The 20,192-nt window shown below is 41.5% G+C and overlaps 1 protein-coding gene across 16 annotated transcripts in view; it reads right to left on the bottom strand.

Moving 5' to 3' along the window:
- camk2g2 (calcium/calmodulin-dependent protein kinase (CaM kinase) II gamma 2) overlaps positions 1-11,506 on the bottom strand; it is a 357,622-nt gene extending 346,116 nt beyond the window's left edge. For 3 of the 16 annotated variants that reach the window (XM_072583439.1, XM_072583440.1, XM_072583441.1), the window contains exons 1-2: positions 11,125-11,503; positions 10,818-10,912 (exon numbers count right to left, since the gene is read on the bottom strand). In XM_072583439.1, the coding sequence (XP_072439540.1) occupies positions 10,818-10,912; positions 11,125-11,189 (160 nt within the window). In that variant the 5' untranslated portion in view covers positions 11,190-11,503. Of the gene's footprint in view, positions 1-10,817; positions 10,913-11,124 lie in introns of all 16 variants that reach the window. The other 13 variants (XM_072583449.1, XM_072583450.1, XM_072583454.1 and 10 more) reach the window with 9 other exon arrangements.
- Between the last annotated feature and the right edge of the window lie 8,686 nt (positions 11,507-20,192).

The raw sequence follows: 20,192 nt of genomic DNA, 5'->3' as shown, positions 1-20,192 counted from the left end.
ATTCTAAACAAGTGACAGTCATATTGTGTCAAGTCTGGTTGACAAGTCGTTTGGTGGAGAACTTGCCTACATTACAACTACACATGAAAGCACTTCATTGGCTGTAAAGTGCTTTGGAATGCACCAAGGCAGACACTCAGTCTGATTTTGGGTGGGATTAATTAGACAGAGAAAAAGCAGATCAATCAGGACATGAGTTTGCTGTTCGTCAAAGTAATACATGGGCTTACTACCTATCAAAAGTTTAAAAAGCTTCTGAACCAGCTACCCTTTGTTGAATTAAGGCAACTTCAATAATGTTTGTTGATAGTGGGAATATTTAGCAGGACTACTACTAACTTTCCTTTTTTTGGTTAAGTTAACCTGGTCACTGAACATTTACTTATTCCCAGCAGGGAACACCCAGTATTCTTGTTAAGTGTGGCTCCTGCAGGGGGGGGGGGGGGGGGGGGGGGGTGAGAGATTGGGGAATTTACCCTATGGTATCATAAATGCTCACAGTTCTGAAACACACAATTATTTGTTGTTAACTGCTCTCATATGGAATTATTTTTATGCTGATGAATGCACATTCTTGAGTTTAATTCCAAACTTCTGCAATAGTGTGGTTTTAAAAGATAGCACAGCTCCTTGCTATAACATTCTTATTGCCAGTTAAGGGAAGAGCTTGCAAGGATTAATGACCACAACAACTTTGATTTAGATACCATCTTTAATGGAACAAACTTTCTCGAGGTCGATCACAGGAGAATTCAAAAACACAAACAAAAAGCACCAGATGAAAACATAATAGATTGATGGCCAAAAAAACTCAAGTGAATAGGTTTTAAGGAGCTTTAAGAAGAAGAAAAGTGAGGCAGAGAATCAGTGGTGAAGGGAAGGTAACTCAGAGCTTGGGGCTGGGGCAACTGGAGGCAAAGCTGCCCATAGTGCAGCTATTAAAAACCCAAAATGTTAACTCTGCTTTCTCTCCTCAGATGCTGCCACACCTGCTGGGTTTTCCCGTCAATGTCTATTCTTATTTTTATTAAAATGCTCAGGAGGATAACATCCGACGAATGCAGAAATATTGGACAGTTGTAGGACTGGAGGAGATTATAGAGAAAGAGAATGATGAAGCAATGGAAGGATATGAAAATAAGATAAGAGTGGCAAAAACAAGACTTTGCTTGATTGGGTGCCAGTGTAGGTCAGCAGGTACAGGGGAAAATGGCTGGATATAATTTGGTGTGAGTTAGCAAACAGGCAGAGAAGATTTGGATGACTTCATGTTTACCAAGAATAGAATGTGGTGCACCAGCCAGGAGTGACGCATTGGTATAATCAAACTAGAAGTAACTAATAACAAGACTAGCTATATTAAAGAAGTTTAAGGAAGCTGTCAGCAAAGCATACATAGTATGGATGTCAGACAGACTGCAGCTAAATAAAATATAAACTCAGACTCTAAATAGGCTATTTCTTCTGTCACTCATCATGAGCAATCATGCCCCATAAAGGCCTCTCTTCCTTTGATTTAAATCACCAAGGGACTGCTTTGCAAAGATGCATCTCAATTTTCAAAAACAGTAAAGATATGACCATGGAAAAATAAGCTGCAGGTTCTCTTCAAAAGTTCAACTGTTGTATCTCTGCTCCACAGACAGAGGAAATGCTTAACCTCCTCTCCCACCCACCCTTACAGAGTTGGAAACATTGCAGCATGATGAAAATTAACCCCTGGCTATCAAACCCAGTTCTTATTCATTCAAAGATCATGGCCATCACTGGCCAAGGCCAACATGTAGTAGCCACCTTGCTGAAAGGATTCAGTCAGTAGACTGTACCCTATATAACTATCCCAGTTTGCTGTAATTATGACTGTCTGTAGTGAAATGCTGTGAATTGGCCATGCTAAATTGCCCGTAGTGTTAGGTAAGGGGTAAATGTAGGGGTATGGGTGGGTTGCGCTTCGGCGGGGCGGTGTGGACTTGTTGGACCGAAGGGCCTGTTTCCACACTGTAAGTAATCTAATCTAATCTAATCCAACTCTAAACAGGGTGACTTGCTAGACCACTACAGAGTCAACCACAGTTGGTGTGTGCCCGGTGTCACATATAGACTAGACCCAGTGAAGATCACAGATCTTCTTCCCTCTGGGACATTGTGAACCAGGTACTTCATTAATGACACACTGTGTTTCATGGACAATATTACTAACACTAACTAGGTTTTGACCACCTCACCCCACCCCCAGCTTTAGGAAATGTGTTCAATTTAAATTTGCCAACTATCATGATGGGATTTTCAATGATGTTGATGTACTGGTGATGGACTAGGGTGGACAAAGTTAAAAATCACAACACCAGGCTATAGTTCAACAGGTTTATTTGGAAGTACTAACTTTCAGAGCACTGCTCCTTCATCAGGTAACTCTGAAAGCTAGTGCTTCCAAATAAACCTGTTGGACTGTAACCTGGTGTTGTGGAATTTTCAATCACATCTCCAGATTGTTAATTCAGGTATCCAGACTACAGGTCCACTAACATTACATTGATGCCACTATCCCCAGTGCCCCTACCTCTGGGTCTCAGGTTCCAGGATCATGGCCCAGGAAGGTATGCTCATAACCTAGTCCAAAAGATTGAGTATCAATCTGCAAACAACACATGCCAATAACAGGTGTGAGAAGAGGGAGAGATTCCTGGTGAGCTATACAATGCAAAAGGACAATGGAGCCATCACCGTCTATATCTCCAGATTACATTAGGAATGTAGAAATAAATACATGTTGCCAAAATTGACTCCCTGAGTGAACTGTAAAAACAAAACAACAAGAGAGCTGATTCAAAATGATTTAACTAGTATGTTCAACTTAAAAATGAAAGCATTATTCATAAGGAAGCTAATGTTCTTGGTAACTATAATACAAAAAGTTTTGGACAAAAGCCCAGGGTCATATCTCATAGTCCAGTTCATGAATATGATCATTACTCTCAACCTGCGATGTTCAATTTTTTCAGCCCAGTTCTGTCTACAATGCAAACTGGCACAACCATGCACAGTGGAGTTAAGTAAAGCAAGTAACCTCATGCCCCCTTCTATTAAAATAAGAAAAAAGGGGAGAGGGATTGATGCTGTCAGGAGTTCTAGAGTCATACAGCACAGAAACAGACCCTTTGGACCAACAACAAGTCCATGTTGACCATAATCTCATACTAAACTAGTCACACATGCCTGCACTTGGCTTGTATCCCTCCAAACATTTCTTATTCATGTACTTATCTAAATGTCTTTTAAATGTTGTAACTGCACGTGCATCCACCACAGAGGGCAAGAAATAGCCTGTCAAATCCAAACATAGAAATGTAGAACAGAGGAATAAGAAAGGCTTCAAGTTAATTTGGACTTGTATGTGAACACTATTTAGGTTATGTAGCTTGTTCATGTGCAGTGCTTAGTAAAAAGGATCTTATTTAAAAACCTGCATGACCAATATGGAGTTTATGAAGCTTATAGTCAGGATTACAGATATGATGTCTGAATAGTTCTCGAAAGATTAGAAGGTGGATTGATTTTATTCCTCTTGAGCTGTCAGTCCCCACCAAGCTGGTTCACAATACCACCTGGTGATAGAGACAGAGGTCCTGCCACCCTCAAATAAGTGCATTACTGACCTCTCCAATTACAAGACCAGGCAAAATTCACTCGTCTGGGACCCACTGAAACTGGCCAGTAGCACAACAGCCACTGTTACACAGCCAGGCCAGGACTGGAAATATTAGACAGGACAGTACAAACCTATTTTTCTTTAATATTTTCTCGTCAAACTTCAAATAAAAGTAAGGACAGAATAAACATCCCTTCATTCCAGAAACTGAATATTGTTCTTATTCCTCTATTGAAAAGGTCCAAACACTTTAAAGCGCTGGGCATTTTATCACAAGTTGGACCAGCTGCAGCATTGCCTGTAAATTGAAGGATACTGTAGACTTTTGTAACAGTTAGATAAACTAAACACAAGTTCCTCAAGCACATGTATTGTGTAAGAATTTGTTTTATGAAAACAGGAAATTCTGGAAATACTCATCAGCATGAGAGGAGAGAGAAATAGTTAAATGTTTTCACTTACGAAAAGTTATCAAACTGAAACATTAACTATTTTTCTCCTCAAAGATGCTGCCTGAAATGCAGAGCACTTCCAACATTTCCTGTTTATATGCACAATTTCCAACATCTAAACTGCTTTGGCTTAGTATTTGTGTCATTGTTTGTTGGATCTTCCTGTACACAACATGCCAGCCATGTGATGCTTCAAGCTGTGACTAATCCCACTGAGGCTTGTGTATCAGCATTGAGACACAGAATTCTGTAATAGAGAGCCCTAAGCTTTTAGTTGACTCTTCTACAGTAAGCAAAGACAGGTAACTTGATGGCTTTGAAGTTAGAATTCAATCTTGACCTAACAAGTAAAACATCAATCCATTGGCAATAAAAAATTTGAACACTACTGAGAAGAGACACATATTAGGGTTAGAGGGGTCTACAGCCATTATTAGATTGATGAATTGACTCTCTAACTTCAAATAATGTTGATCTTGTTTTGCACATCTCCTGTGCAGTGTAACTTGTATGCCTCACTGTCTAAGCAACTTTTTATTTCTATATCCTTGTTTGCTCTGATCTCCCTGTATTGCTCGCAAAACAAAGCTTTTCACTGTACTTAGGTACACATGACTACAATAAATCAAATCAAAGCATAGGAAAAGAACAGTCAGCCCATCGACTCTGCACCAGTCAAAAACAACCTAACTATTCTAATCCCATTGTTGTCAAAGCTTCTTGTCTTGCTCCCGTCAGGACAAACTCAAGAATGCCAAATTTGAAATTATCACTGCAATTTATAACAGGAGAAAACTGTGCTAATTGGTTGGGGGCTTGACTCTAATTGGCTGACATTGCGACATAGAAAGAGCAACAAGGAACTTGAGGTAGTTTCCCATTGCTTTCCACAACAAAGCCTCAAAGTTGACTTCCCAACCAATCAGCACTGTTTTCTCCTGTGTTGCAAATTGTTGTGGTTGTTTGAAATTCAGCATTCTTGCATTTGTCCTCATCAGTGCAAATCAAAAAGCTTCTGCAATGGTCAACCAACATGTTAACAAAATGGAATTGGATTGCGATTTTTTTCTATTCTTTCACATCCTGTGCGCAATCACTGGCAAGGCCATTACTGACTGCTAGGCAGTGTTCTTGAGCCACTGGAGGTACTCCTACAATTTAGGTAGAGGGTTGCAGGATTTTAACCCAGCAATGTTAAAGAAATGTCAATATATTATCAAGTCTGAATGATAGGCAACTTAAACAGGTAATTTTCCTGAGTGCTGTTCCCTGGGTTTCTGCTGTTCTTGCTCTTCTAGGTGGTGGAGGTCACTCATCTACAAAAGGTGCTGCTGAAGATGCCTTGGCCAATTGCTGCAGTGCATCTTGTAGATGGTATGGACTGCTGTCCCTGTGCACTGATTGTAGAACAAGTAAATATCTAAGATAATTAAACATGGCGGACAATGTACCAATCAAGTAGGCTTCTTTGTTATCGATAATGTTGAGCTGCTTGAAATTTGTTAGTGCTGCCCTCACCCAGGCAAGTAGGAAGTATTCCATCACTCTCTTGACTTGTGTCTTATAGATGATGTAGGCATTGGGGAGACAGGAGAATTTCTTGCTGCAGAATTCCTAACCTCTGATCTGCTCTTGTTGCCAAAGTATCTGTATGCCTGAACCAGTTCAGTTTCTAGTCAATGGTAACCTCTCAGGATGCTTGTACTGTTGAATTTAGCAATCATAATGTTGCTGAAGATCAAAGAGAGGCAAGGTTAGACTCTCTGGTTGGAGATGCTCATTGCAAGGCACTTGTGTGGTGGGTATGTGAATTACCAGTTGTCAGCCTAAGCCTGAATGTTATCCTGGCCACAGACACATCAGAAACCAAGGAGTTGTGAATGCAGGGGTTTATGGTTTGCAGGTTAAAACAATTGGAGCAATCAATGTAAATTTTGTCAAAAGATTTCAGAAATTCATCACTTTGAATCCCAACTCTAAGCAATTTGCACATTAACTGCAAGACTCCTAGCCTTTCTCGGTGAATGGTCTGCTATTCAAAAAAATACTTAGAGCAACAAAATTCAGGGCAGTTCAAAACTAGGGGGCATAGGTTTAAAGCGAGAGGGGAAAGATTTTAAAAAGGGACCTGAGGGCAACTTTCCCACACAGAGGGTGGTGAATATATGGAATGAACCACCACAAGAAGTGGTAGATGCAGGTACCGTTACAATATTTAAATGTCATGAATAGGAAAGGTTGAGAGAGATTCAGGCCAAACCCAAACAAAGAGGACTAGCTTGACTGGGAAACGTGGTTGGCATGGACGTATTGGACCAAAGGGCCTGTTTCCATGTTGTATGACTCTGTAACAGCCTCACTGTAGTGGTAGCAAGTGCATGTCTTTTTTAAAAAATATGCTATTTTGTTAATTAGTTTAAAACCACAGAACATACGTGTTTCATGATGGAACCACATTGTTGCAAATATGTGGAACAGCTGTGGGTACTCTTTTAATGTTCAACTCAATTTTGTGGACAGTTGAACTGACTGGTACGGCACAGGAGAAATATAAATAAGTTGGAGGCTTGATTTCTCGACTGCAGGTGCAGCCTTCGAACCTGCTCTGCATTCATTTTTAATCTGTATCTTAAGTCTATCTACCTGCCTTGATTTCATCACCTCTCAAAAATATAACCAATTTCAGCTTTTAACATTTTCAGTCGACCCCTAGCCTCAACAGTTTTCTGAAAAGTTTTTTTTATATAAAACATTTCAAACTTCGACTGCAATTTGTGAGGAGTGTTTGTTGCCATTGTCTCCAAATGAGCTGGCTCTAACCTGAAAAGGGCAATGCCCCATTTATACTGGACTCTGCTCTTCCACACTCTCTGGATTCAGAGGGAGTGAAGATAATGGAGCAAATGAGAGGCATGAAGACTGACGTGAGTGATGTCACTCTGAGCGGGCACAGATAGGGTTATCAATTTAAGACAAACAAAAACAGAAGCAATCATCATATCTGTTGACATCAGGAATAAGATTGACATAGCCCAAAGTAATTTTGTAAAAGGTAAAGAATATGTTAACTACAAAGCCAAAGCATGAGAGGAGGAAAAACTCATGAGATGCAGTAGTGTATGCAATTTCCTGTAAGCCTCTGATCATTATACAATAAATATTCACAGAAGAAAATATGTTCAGGCACTTGAAATACAAATGCTGAGATGCATGATCCATACTTGTAATTTTAAAGGATAAGGTTAATAGAAGAGATACTTGAAAATGCAGGACTAAAAAGAAAAACTAGTATCCAGAAAAGAAAATGGCAGCATTTGGGCCATTGGATCAGAGCTGAAAAGCTACAGAGATTGCTTCAGGAGGGCGATCAGCCAGCAACATGAAGAGGGGTCGACCAATGAAGCACTGGGCATTGGATATCAGAGTGGTTGCCAAAGAGCTCCAGTGTAAGGAATGGGCAAAGCAGATGAGCTCTGGTGTTCCATGTTAGCAGATCACCAAGCAGGAGTAGCCCCTAACAGGCCGAGAGACCAAAAATAATAGATCAGAGGTCTTGTTCAAGATTGCCATCTATTACGAATCACTGGTAACACTACTCCTTAGTCAATTCGTACCCGAGATTATGCTAACAATCACCCAGGAAAATTCTCATGTCTACAGAACTACATCCTTACAAAACTCCACAGAACTCCCCACCTCCACCCAATATGGGATGAATGAAAATTGGGAATGGGTTTGGTGAAGCATTCAAAAGGTGAATAGGAGATATTAAGCTAAGCATCTCAAATTGTGGATCATTTGATTTCCAACTAGGATGCTGGAAGTATAATCCCCAAAAGGTGTTGCTTAAAATTAGTTTGGCATTAGTTTACCAATTAGACTGCCAGAAAGATCAGCAATTAGGATCATAACTTGGAAGACAGGATTTTATGTGTTGGATAAAATCACAAACACAAAGCAATCCACATTATGCAAAACATGTCTTCAGTGACCTAAAGGACACAGTAGATCAGAAAGATGCAAAGACTATACCTACCCAGACTCACTGATTGGACAGGGGCACTGTACCAAGGAGAGAGAGAGAGAGAGAGAGAGAGAGAGAGCAAATGAATGTGTATGCAGCAGTATGACAGGCTGGTGGCACAGTGTGCGCACTTGGGCACTGATGCACTGCGCCAGAGTGAGAGATGCAGGTTCCTACACACTGAGCTCTCCACCCTATACCAAGGTACCTCACAAACACAGAGAACCTAGCCCCATGTTCATTCCTAGGATTGCTTTGAGCATCCTGGTTATAGAATGTCATCTGGCAGCCTCTGTTATAGAATACAACCCTTTTTTTGTGATGGGAGGGAAGAGAAAGAGAGATGACATACAAGGAGAGTGGGCCCACATATGAGATGGGAGTGTATTAAAACAATAAGTTGAACAAGGTAAGGAATTTTGAGGTGAGGAACTGGACTTGTCCTTACAGGTTGGCACTACCCTGAACTGGGATCTGAATAACGATGGAGAGTCCAGACTCAGCAACTTTAGAGCTGCTTGTTCTTTTCTTAACGTTTGTCAGAAACGCTACTGAAACAGACGAGGTCCATTCTAACACAGTTTTTTTAATAAAAGCTCAGATTCAGCAAAGAGTTATCGGCGCGCCCTCTGCTGCGTCCCTCGGAAATTACGCCAGAAAATACACTTGTAAACTAGCTACCCGCGTTAAAAGTCAGTCAGGTCAGTCCACCAGCCCCTCTCCCCAACGTACTGCCTGCCCTACTGGATGCAAAGCATGGTCTGAACAACAGCAGATCTTACAGAAGCGGGTGGGAAGAGGAGCAATCTCAACATACAACCAATAAAACCAATGCAAGTTTTTTGTTTGTTTGAAATCTCATTGTAGTTTCTCAAATCAAGGGAAAAAGCACACGGGTGGGACAATAAACTGGAGGCCTGCATGATATTCGCAGTTTATGACAGTGTTGAATAAAATAGCAAAGGGAACAGAGGCTATAAATAGCCAGGTTTGTGTGGCGCAGCCAGTGCGTGGTTTAGATATGGACAACGTGATTTATCGCCTGGATAGAGAGGGGGAGGCAGAGACGCTAATTCTGATCTATTACTCTGCGTTAGGACACTCTACCAGGAAGAGGTGTGTTTGGATTGTTCTTTTCCCTCCTTTCTCTGTTTTGAAACCCCACCCGCTCCCACTCCCGCCTGCAGGTACAAATGACAGGCATACGTTAGCTCTCCCTTCTCTGATCCGCTCCTACACCTGCATTGCGGTTGGACTGACCCCCACCCCCCCACCACCCCCCACCAAACAAAAAAAACACAACAGCTGACCTCCCCCTCCCTTTAACCCTGCTCAATCCTTCTTTGTCCTGCACTTGTTTTGAAACGAAGGGGGAAGCTCTCTGGCTTCCACAGCCTTTATAGTGTTCCATTAAACAATGAAAATGTTTCTGTCAGTCCCTGTCCAGGTTAATTTCCCTACAACACAGTCCGATTTCGGCATTGTAGTGGCACCATTCAAGCCGCGTCAGATGCATCTTAACAAGAACTTTCCAAAACAAAAGGGATTAGGAATTAGAGGGGCAAATTGTCATCCGTGGGGAATAAACGTGCTTTTTGAAAGTGGACATCGATAGACTTCACTTTACATCTTAGAAGTCACCACTCGGAAAGGGTAGACTTTTTACTATCCCGGTGCTCACTTGAGAAATAAAACCATTGAGAAAGAGGCGTATTGAGTGGCTACAGAGCCGAGTTTGCAAATTGCTTCCTACAGTTAAAAAAAAAGGTAAAGCGCAAATTGGCTCCAGATTTTAAAATTAATAAATAAAACTGTACATGTTTAAAGTGACAATTATTTCTTTGATCTGAACCGCGGGTGTGGGGCTTCGAACTTTTGTGGATCTTGTGTGGTTGGTAACAGATCCGGCTGTTGGTCATTATGAACTAGTTCCGGTCATTATCAATTCGCTGTGAATTATTTAAAAGGAGGGGATTTGTTGGTGCTGCTCTGAAACCAGCCGTTCGCTCTGGTGCATACAAAGAGAAAAGAGAGCACTTTAGCACAGAATCGGCGCTGTTCTGTCGCGGTCACAGGCAGTTTAACCTCATCCCGGCTCTATTGCTGTAAATAGAGCTAGCTTTCCCTCTAGTCCTTGCTCTCGACACACACACACACACACACACAATCGGAAAGACTGCTGCCAAGAAATTTCTCTCTTCTATTAGCCCATACAAAAGAAACAGATCAAAGCAAAACTAAAATCCTTCGCCTCTTAATATCCACCCTGTTCTTTCCTGAATAAAGTTTGGCAAAAGCCAGACAGGAAGGACATTTGTCCTTAGCAATCTCACTGCTGTCAGTTTATGTTAATCTACAACACCCTGACAAAATAGCAATACGCAACAAACTATTCTCGTTTTCACAGTCAACACTGCTTTGGTCAAATGTTATTCTACTGAACAGATAGATTCAGATCTGCCAGCTTCCTTCCTCGGTGATCATACTGCAATCGAAATGGAATAAGAAACTGTGATGGGTGGATACAGGGAGAGAGAGAGAGATATTCCTCGGAGCGTTCCCACCTCCCTGACGCTGGCATCAAATGCTTCTCAAGTCTGCACCCCAGTGAACGTCCCTTGTCCGTCTTCCAAGGAGGGAACGGACCCTCTCCACAAACACACACTCATACTCCCTCTGTCCAGTCACTCACCTCTGGCTGACAGCTTCTTTGTGTTAATTATCTTTGCAGCAAATTCCTGCCCCGTGGACAATTTGACACATCTGCGAACAACGGAGAAGGCACCCCTGAGGAAGGATAAGGGCAAGAGAGAAGACAAACAGGGGTTTTAGTCCAGAAACACTAGGGATTGGAGGGGGGGGGTGGAGGGTGAAGGAAGGAGGTGGTCAAAAAACAAGGTAGTGATGCTGGGGCGGGGGAAAGAGGAAAGGGAATATACACAGCAGCTGGATGGGGGCAAGCTCCTAACACGCAAGGGACAAGCAAAGGTATAGCATACTTTCCTAGCTCTTCATACAGCTGGTAGTCGTCGCTAAACCTGGTACACGTTGCGGTAGTAGCCATGTTGAAGTGAAAATCCTGGAATTGGTTTGCATACACTCGCCTGTCAATTGGAGGGAGGGCAGATGAGGAAACCACTAACGCGAGATTACAAGACAGAGAGTGACTCTATACTGAGGAAGTGAGCGTATCCCAGAGCCAGCAGTGTTGTTGGAACGCTGCCTTCTGATGATTTTTCCTTGCAAACTTCTTTAAAGGGTGCGTTCTCCACACCATCCTCAGCCCAAAAACATTGCAGGAGGAGTGAAGCCGCTGAACGCAATGCACCATTACAGCATGACGAATAATTACATTACAGAAGCAAGAGGAAATTTAAGGCTAAAACACTCTCAACAGCTACATCATGTAGTTCTCTAAAATGCGTTGAAGTCGCAACTGGGAAGTTTTGCAACAGACTTAAATCACGTGTTAAAAAGGGACGGTTGTCATTTATTCAGTGGTGTGGCTGGAGGGCGAACATCCGACTTTCGTGAATTTGTTACGTGCACAGAATTGGAAACATTTAGCCACAGGGGATATAACTAGCTCCAGGTGTTTCATAGCTGCCACTGTCCTGGCGTAGAATAGGGTGGTAGATCGGAGTCTCTAGCAAGAAAAGGTTTGCAAAGTACATAGGCACAGAGAACCCAACGTGTTAGATTGTCGATAGTGTTGTATAAGGGGATCCTGAACCAAGTGTAACCTTCAGATGGGACAAAGTTACAGCACGGAGGTAGCTGGGACATAACACAGGTATGGGGTTCAGCACGAGGCAGCACAGGCAACCTTCCCAGTTTTATGACAATGATTTTGACATTGTGCGATGAATTTTTAACTTTAAAGGATTGGGATGTGGCAGCATTTATTGGCCATCCCTAGCCACCTTGGACAAGTTGGTGGGGAGCAGCCTTCTTGAACTGTTGCATCGTTTGGAGTAAACTGAGTCGTTAGGGAGGGAGTTCCAGGATTTTGACTCTACAATACTAGTAGAGAAACAGCGGTACATTTCCAAGTCAGGGTGATGAGGGGAACTTCCAGGTGGAGGTGGTGTTCCCAGTTAACTGTGTTCTTGTTCTTTTATGTGATTGATATCACAGGTTTGGAAGTTGCTGTGGTGCTTTCTGTAGAATTGATACACACTGTCGTTACTGTGGGGTCAGCTCTCCCACAGCTGGTGGGAGGACTTTGAATTAGAATTTTTTTTTAGAATTAGAATCCCTACAGTGTGCAAAGAGTAACCCACCCAGACCCATTCCCCCACATTTACCTCTCACTAAAACCTACACTATGGGCAATTTAGCATGGCCAATTCACCTAATCTGCACATCTTTGGATCGTGGGAGGAAACTGGAGCACCTAGATGAAACCCATGCAGATACAGGGAGAATCTGCAAACTCCACATGCACAGTCACCCGAGGCTGGAATCAAACCCAGGTCCCTGATGCTGTGAGGCAGCAGTGGTAACCACTGAGCCGCCATACCAAAGGATGCTGTCTCTGGGTTTGCTATTGTCATTTCCAGTCCCTGGGCCAATGCTGGGTGGCTTATCTGATTTATTCCTTTCTCTTAAATGATACTTTATGTTCTAAAATTATAATTAAATAAAAAAGGTTGGACATATTCACCAGGTCAGGCAGCATCTGCGGTGACTGGACTTGCTGAGTGTACTCAGTATTTTCTGTTGATATTTCTGATTTCCAGCATCTACACTATGTGTAAATGGCTGGATACAACTGAGTGGCTTGTGAGGCCATTTCAGAGGATAGTAAAGTCATTTCTGTGGGTCTGGAGTCAAATATAGGCCAGTTTTTTAAAAATCCATTCACAGGATGAGGATGTCACACACTAGGCCATCATTTATTGCCCATCCCTAATTGCCCAAAGGGCAGTTAAGAGTCAACCACATTGCTGTGGATCTGGGGTGACATATAGGCCAGACCAGATAAGGATGGCAGTTTTCCTCCCCAAAGGACATTAGTGAATCAGACAATCAACATGGGATTCACAATCATCTTTAGACTCTTAATTCCAGATTTTTATTGTTAACATTCCACTGACTGCCATGGCAGGATTCTAATCTGGGTCCCCATAACATTACCTGTATCTCTAGATTAATAATCTAATGATAATTTCACTAAGCCATCACCTCCCCAGAGTAGATAAGGATGAACCTAAAGGACAATTGACAATGGCTTTATGGTCACCATTATACTTTATATAAATTCAGATGGCATTAATGAATCAGAAATTTATTTAATATTGCTCCATAATATTCAATGGAAATAATAACGTAAAATGGGTTGTCAATTCATTAGCCTGATTCTATCGTATCTCATAATTTCAAAACTGCCCTCTTTCCCCTGTATATTGCTATTAAAAGGTAAAACTATATGACATAGGAGCAGAATTAGACCATTCAATCCATTGAGTCTGCTCTGCCATTCAGTCAAAGCTGACATGTTTCTCAATCCTTTAAGAGGCATTTGGATGGGTACATGAATAGGAAGGGTTTGGAGGGATATGGGCCGGGTGCTGGCAAGTGGGACTAGATTGGGTTGGGATATCTGGTTGACATGGATGGGTTGGACCAAAGGGTCTGTTTCCATGCTGTACATCTCTATGACTCTATAACTCTACTGCCTTCCCCCTCACTAATCAAGAACCTATCTATCTCCATCTTAAACATATTCAATGACTTGGCCTTCGCAGTCTGCTGTGGCAATGAATCCCACAGAATAACCACCCTCTGGCTGAAGAAATTCCTCATCTCAATTCTAAAGGGTTGTCCCTTCACTCTGAGGCTGGTCCCTCAGGTCCTAGTCTCTTCTACTAGTGGAAACATCTTCTCCATGTCCACTCTATCCAGGCCTCTCAGTATTCTGAAAGTTTTAGTTCTGAAAGATTCCCCTCATCCTTCCAAACATTGATTAGAGACCCAGAGTCCTCAATTGCTCCTCATATAACAAGCTTTTCATCCCAGAGACTATTCTTGTAAACCTCCTCTTGACTCCTCCAAGGCCAGCACATCTTTCTTTAGATATGGGGCTCAAATCTGGTCACAATATTCCAAATGCTGACCAGAGCCATATTCTGGCTCAGCAGGACATCCCTGTTCTTGTACTTTGGCTCTCTTGAAATGAATGCTAACACTGCATTTGCCTTCCTGACTGCTAACTGAACCTGCATGTTAACCTTAAGAGGATCCTGAAGGAGGACTCCCAAGTCCTTTTGTGCGTCAGATTACCAAAGCCTTTTCCCATTTAGAAAATTATCTATGCCTCTATTCTTCCTACCAAAGTGCATGGCCTCAGACTCTCCCACATTGTATTCTATCTGCCCCTTATTTACCCACTTGCTTAACCTGTTCAAGTCCTTCTGCAGCATCCCTGCTTCCTCAACACTACCTATTTTAACATCATCTACAAACTTAGTAACAATGCCCTCAGTTCCTTTGTCCAGATTGTTAATATATACCGTGAATAACTCTGGTCCCAACAACATCTCTGCAGAATTCCATTAGTCACTGGCTGCCATCCTAAAAAAAGTCCACTTTATCCCTACTTTCTGCTTTTTGCCAGTCAGCCAATCTTCTGTCCATGCCAGCACTTTGTCCCTAACACTATGGACTGCTGTCTTATTTAGGAGCCTCCTGTGCGGTACCCTGTCAAAGGTTTTCTGACATTCTTAGTAGATCAGGTCCACTGGCTCTCCTTTGACTAACTTGCTCGTTATTTCTTCAAAGAATTCTAACAGATTTGTCAGGCATGACCGTCCCCTGCGTAAAGTTGTGCTGACCCAGCCCTATAATACCTTGCACTTCCGCGTACTCTGCAATGTCATTGTTAACCGTGAACTCATAAAATCGCTATAGTCCCACTTCCTCATTAGGGAGATACCACCGGTGGTAGGTTTAACCTGAGGGTCAACACAGCCCTAAGCATCTGAAGTCCTCGCTTTCTCCACAGCTTAGGTGAGCTTCAAGGTTGAGAAAGCACTGTATATCATAAACCAGCAATCCAGTCAACCCAGCTACATCCACAAGTATAATGGTAATTGCCCATGTAAACCTGTTAAGCTACATAATCCCATTGTGTTATGATTAGTTGCTGCTAGCTAATTGCTCTGGGACAAGAGATGAGTTATCTCAAGTACTCTTATGCCTGTATCTTATGTTAAGTATCATTGATTGCTATATGTGTTCATATTTTATAACAAAATGTACAATACAAATTGTTTATGGTTGAATAGAGAGACACGTTGCTAAAACTTTTCAACTTTGTCTCATCGAGACAAATGCAAGAATGCCAAATTTCAAACAATCACAACAATTTAGACAATAGAAGAAAAGTCGGCAAGTTGACTCTAATTGGCTGAGGCATCACCAAGGATGAAGCAATAATGAACAATGGGCTTTCAGATCCCTCGAAGTGAAATGTGTATTTTGATTGATGTCAAAACCATTTTTGTTTTGCAAAATAATGTATGAGAATTCAAATGTGTTTTATGTATATTTATAGATATCGCCTGTTATTTGCTTCATTTAAGTTATCATTTGTAAATCTTCTCTGAAAGTAGTCTGCTAGTTACACTCGTTTTACTATCAGCAGTGTCTCTGACATCCAGTATGGTGCTTAGGCAATGTTTATATGTGCTTGGGACAGCATATCTTTCAGATGAACTGTTAATCTGAGACTCCTAACTATTTTCTGAGATGTACATAAATGATACTGGGCACTTTCAGTGAGGAACTGTGTGCTGGTCAATACTTCTGCTTGAATTGACAACTATAACAGATTATCTGAATGTTATCACATTGCTGTTTGTAGGGTCCTGCAGTGCACAAATTGGTTCCCATGCTTCCTACAATACAACAGGGACTACACTGAGAAAGTACTTCATTGGCTATGAAAAGTTTTGGAACATTCTGAGATTGTGAAAAGCTCTGTCAAAAGGCAAGTCTTTTGTTTTTCAGTGATTTTCAGGGTCCACCTTGGTAGAATTTGAATGAAGGCAAATTTGCCATTCCACTTTGTCCTCAAAACTATTTTCTCGTGTGGAAAAGATATTCATAATGTAAGGGTAAAATACCACTGGAGATCTGAAATATCACTAGAAAATACTAGGAGCACTCAGCAGGTCAAGTCACCACAGATGCTGGTGAAGATATTCAGCCTTTCCTGTTTTATTACACATTTATAACCTGAAATATACTAATGGAAGAAAGAACCTGCTTTTATTTCCCTTCTTTCATGCGTTCAAGATGTCCCAAAGCACTTTACAACAACTGGTATCTCACTGAAGTGTAGACACTGTTGTAATGTGAACAATCAGCTCTGTTCTGATTTGAGATTCACAAGACCCCAGAATCATTTCCCAGTGGTAAATTGCATTGTGCATTTATGGGCAGTGTAATGTAACTGCAGACTTGTTACAAAGTGCGAGACATTTCATTTTTGCCCCCGTACTGTGTCTCTGTTGCAATGAAATTCAGAAATCCAATATTTTTCAGCAAGCTTTCCAAATCCTCAATTGTTTACAGCAAATATTCAATTATCTGTAATATCCCTCCAAGATCAGTACAATGCTTTTTGGAATGTAAAAAGCACAGGATTCAAATCAAAGTAACAAAATCTACATCCGTCCCCCAGGAATTTGGATCAACTAATTCTCATGAAGCTGCTTTCTACAGGCTGTTGATTGATGGCTCAGCCTGACTGTATCCCCTCACTCAATAAGAAACCATGAATCTGACAACGCAGCAAAATACCTAATGAATATTTCTTCAAACAGGGGTCCTTGGGACCTTGGAAGTCTGGATGACCTGGGGGAGTGATCAGATCTTTGTTTTTGTCATTTGATTACTGAATCATTCTTCACATACTAAGGTTACTTGCAAATTATTTCTATTGTTTTCATGATTTAAGGCAACTAGTGTTGCCCTCTGGAAGTTAGGATCAGAGTGGGCTGCTAGAGGAGTGCCAACATTTATCCAGGGCTAGCCAACATAGAATGCAATCAATGACTCATCTTTACTTGATGGAACACAGGACTTGGATGTTGCTGAAAAGAGGGTCATGTTAGTGAACCTTCCAGTTTTGCACCAAATGCAAGAAGGTCAAATTTCAATTTATCCTACAAAGGAACAATTCTGATTTTGATATTTTTGCACTCATCAGGTCAAAAGCAAAAATGCCAATTTCAAATGATCACAACAATGTGGGCAACAGGAAATGCAAGGATGTCAAAATAATCTTGTGTTTGTCCTTATGAGTACAAAATGAAAACCTTCAGAAACATGGCTGTCTTTTCTGTAGTATTCACAATTAGCACCGTAGATTCTGAGCTCAATGCATCCTTAGTAACAAAAGAACTCAAACCAAATCTAGACTGGCTACTGTTCTGTTTTGAATTAGCTTTAGGCAGGCTCTTTCTGGATGCCCAGGTTGGAAGGTCCTGCTGTGACTCAGATACATGGCATTGCTTGCTGCATATAAATTACCACAAGTAATTTGGCAAAAGGACAACTCTATAAAACCTTTCTTGAAAGAAACTCACTCTTGGAGTATAATTGGTATCAGAATGTACCTTTCACAGCATTGCATGGCACTAATTATTAGTTAAAAGCTCAAAGAAACCCTGAAATAATGAAAAGAACAACACAATACAAAATTATGACTCAGTGTGAATTAAATGGCTAATTTACATAGAACTGCACAGCATTTACAGCACAGAACAATTTGGCCCAACTGGACAATACGGGGTGTTTGTGCTACACATAAGCTTCCATCCAACTTATTTATTTCATTCAAACTTATGAGCAAGTCTTTCAATTCCTCGCTCCCTCACTTACTAGATTTCCCTTAAATACATGTCTGCTGGTTATCTCATCTGCTCACCATGATAGTGAATTACACATATCAACCACTGTCTCAGTAAAGACATTTCTCCTCGAGTTCTGATTGAATTTACTAGTGACTGTCTTACAATTTTGAACCTATATTTTCTCTATGCCTACTTTATCAGACAGAGATAGTAGTTGGTGGGATTCTAGTCTCACCCAGGACTTGATGGCCAAGGAAGGTGCGTTTGCAACACAACCACATCGATTATATACCAAGTTGCAAATACATCTGACACATATTAATGGCAGGCAGTGACAGTAGGAGAGACTCCTGGTTAACTCTTTGATGGAAAAAGATTTGGAATCTCTGGATGGAACTTCAGAGGCTGAGGGGTAACCTCATAGAGATTTATAAAATCACGAGTGGTGTGGATAGGGTGACTCGACAAAATCTTTTTCCCAAGGTAGGGGAGCCCAATATTAGACGGCATAGGTTTTAGGTGAGAGGGGAAAGATTTAAATGGGATCTAAAGGGCAACATTTTCACACAGTGGGTGGTGCATGTATGGAATGAGCTACCAGAGGAGGTGGTGGAGGCTGGTATGATTACAACATTTAAAAGACATGTGGATGGATACATGATTAAGAAAGGCTTACAGGGATACGGGCCAAATAAGATGATAAGATATAGAAGCAAAATTAGGCCATTAGGCCCATCAAGTCTGCTGCACCAGTCAATCATGGCTGATATATTTCTCAAACTCTTCTTCCTGTAACCTTTGATTCTCTTAATAATCAAGAACCTATCTATCTTTGTCTTAAATACACCCAATGATTTGGCTTCCCAGCCTTCTGTGACGATGAGGTCCACAATTCACTCCCGATCCAACAACAACTCAATTCTTAAATTCCCATCCTTGCCATCAAACCGCCCCATCGCTCTCGCACCCTCTCTATTTCTGAGGAGATCTTCTTGCCTCCAAACCACAAAGATATCTGTATTCCACCAATTCTGGGCACGTGTGCATCAGTTATTTTAGGTGACTCTACCAGACACCTTCCAAAGCCACAAACTCCACCAACTAGTTGACTAGCAGATGCTGACAAATAGAACCAAACGAATTTAGGATATCTGGTCAGCGTGGATGAGTTGGATCGAAGGATCTATTTCTGTGCTGTGCGACTCTATAATCTGTCTGTAAAAAGTGCATGTTGCCACAGCCTCTTGGATGCCCTGAAAGAACTGTAACACGCCACCACCACCTCCCCCACCAAGCCTTTAACAACATGAAACAGCTCAATCAGCTCAGAGTTCAGCACTTCTCTTTTCTAGTGAAAACAACACCAGCTTACTCAAGCTTTCCTGAATGTCCTCAATTACTTCACCTCCTGTACAATTCGTTGGCGATTAAAACAAGAGGAAGTTCTCGATTGCTTACACAAAAGCTTTGTGGAAATGTATTTATATAGATTGAGGCTAAGTCCGAGTTGAGTGTGAAATGATTGCATCTCCACCAGCTGTTGGGAGGCAAGACTTGGTACTCGTTGGTTTCAATTATGTAAGGCTGCTTTTGGAATTCTCAGTACAAGGTGGCCAGCATATAAAAGGGAAGCTTTCAAAGGGAAAAGTCACAGTGGATGTTAAGCAATTTGGGAGCTTGGGAAGACGGAAAGCTGCAGTGCAGAGATAATATTCAGGAAGACCCATTAAAGATAACATAGGCTGGTTGCTGCAAGGGCACTGGGAGGAGTCATTAACGAAAATGAGGAAACAATGCCGTCAAATTAACATGACACATATAAAGAGATAGTAGTAGAGAATGAGGGAATTTCTTGACGCCAAGCTAACAAAAGACTAAGATTAAAATTGTCAGGCAGTACTGTGTCACAGTTCATTGTGGTTAACTACAGTGGGATGATGCTTGATCCAGGATTTCCACAACAGGATTCCTAATTTGTAGCCAGCCTTAAAGTGGAGCGGTAGAATGGGGGAGACAATTCTCCCTTAGAAGTTTCTGGGCTCAACCTTGTGTATCTCATGGTTCTCAAGGGACCCAATGGAGTTGTTTAATCCCCAAATTTCTCAGTAATATTACCCTCAGAGTGACAGAGCTCTGCAAAAAAGGAGCATCTAAGGTTGGGTAAATGTCTGTGCAGAGGCATTACGGTATGTGTGTCAGCTTCA

This window comes from Chiloscyllium punctatum, chromosome 13, assembly GCF_047496795.1.
Source record: "Chiloscyllium punctatum isolate Juve2018m chromosome 13, sChiPun1.3, whole genome shotgun sequence".
NCBI classification, from domain to species: Eukaryota; Metazoa; Chordata; class Chondrichthyes; order Orectolobiformes; family Hemiscylliidae; genus Chiloscyllium; species Chiloscyllium punctatum.
Note: the sequence above shows the minus strand (reverse complement) of the source record. Positions and strands in the feature narration are given on the sequence as shown.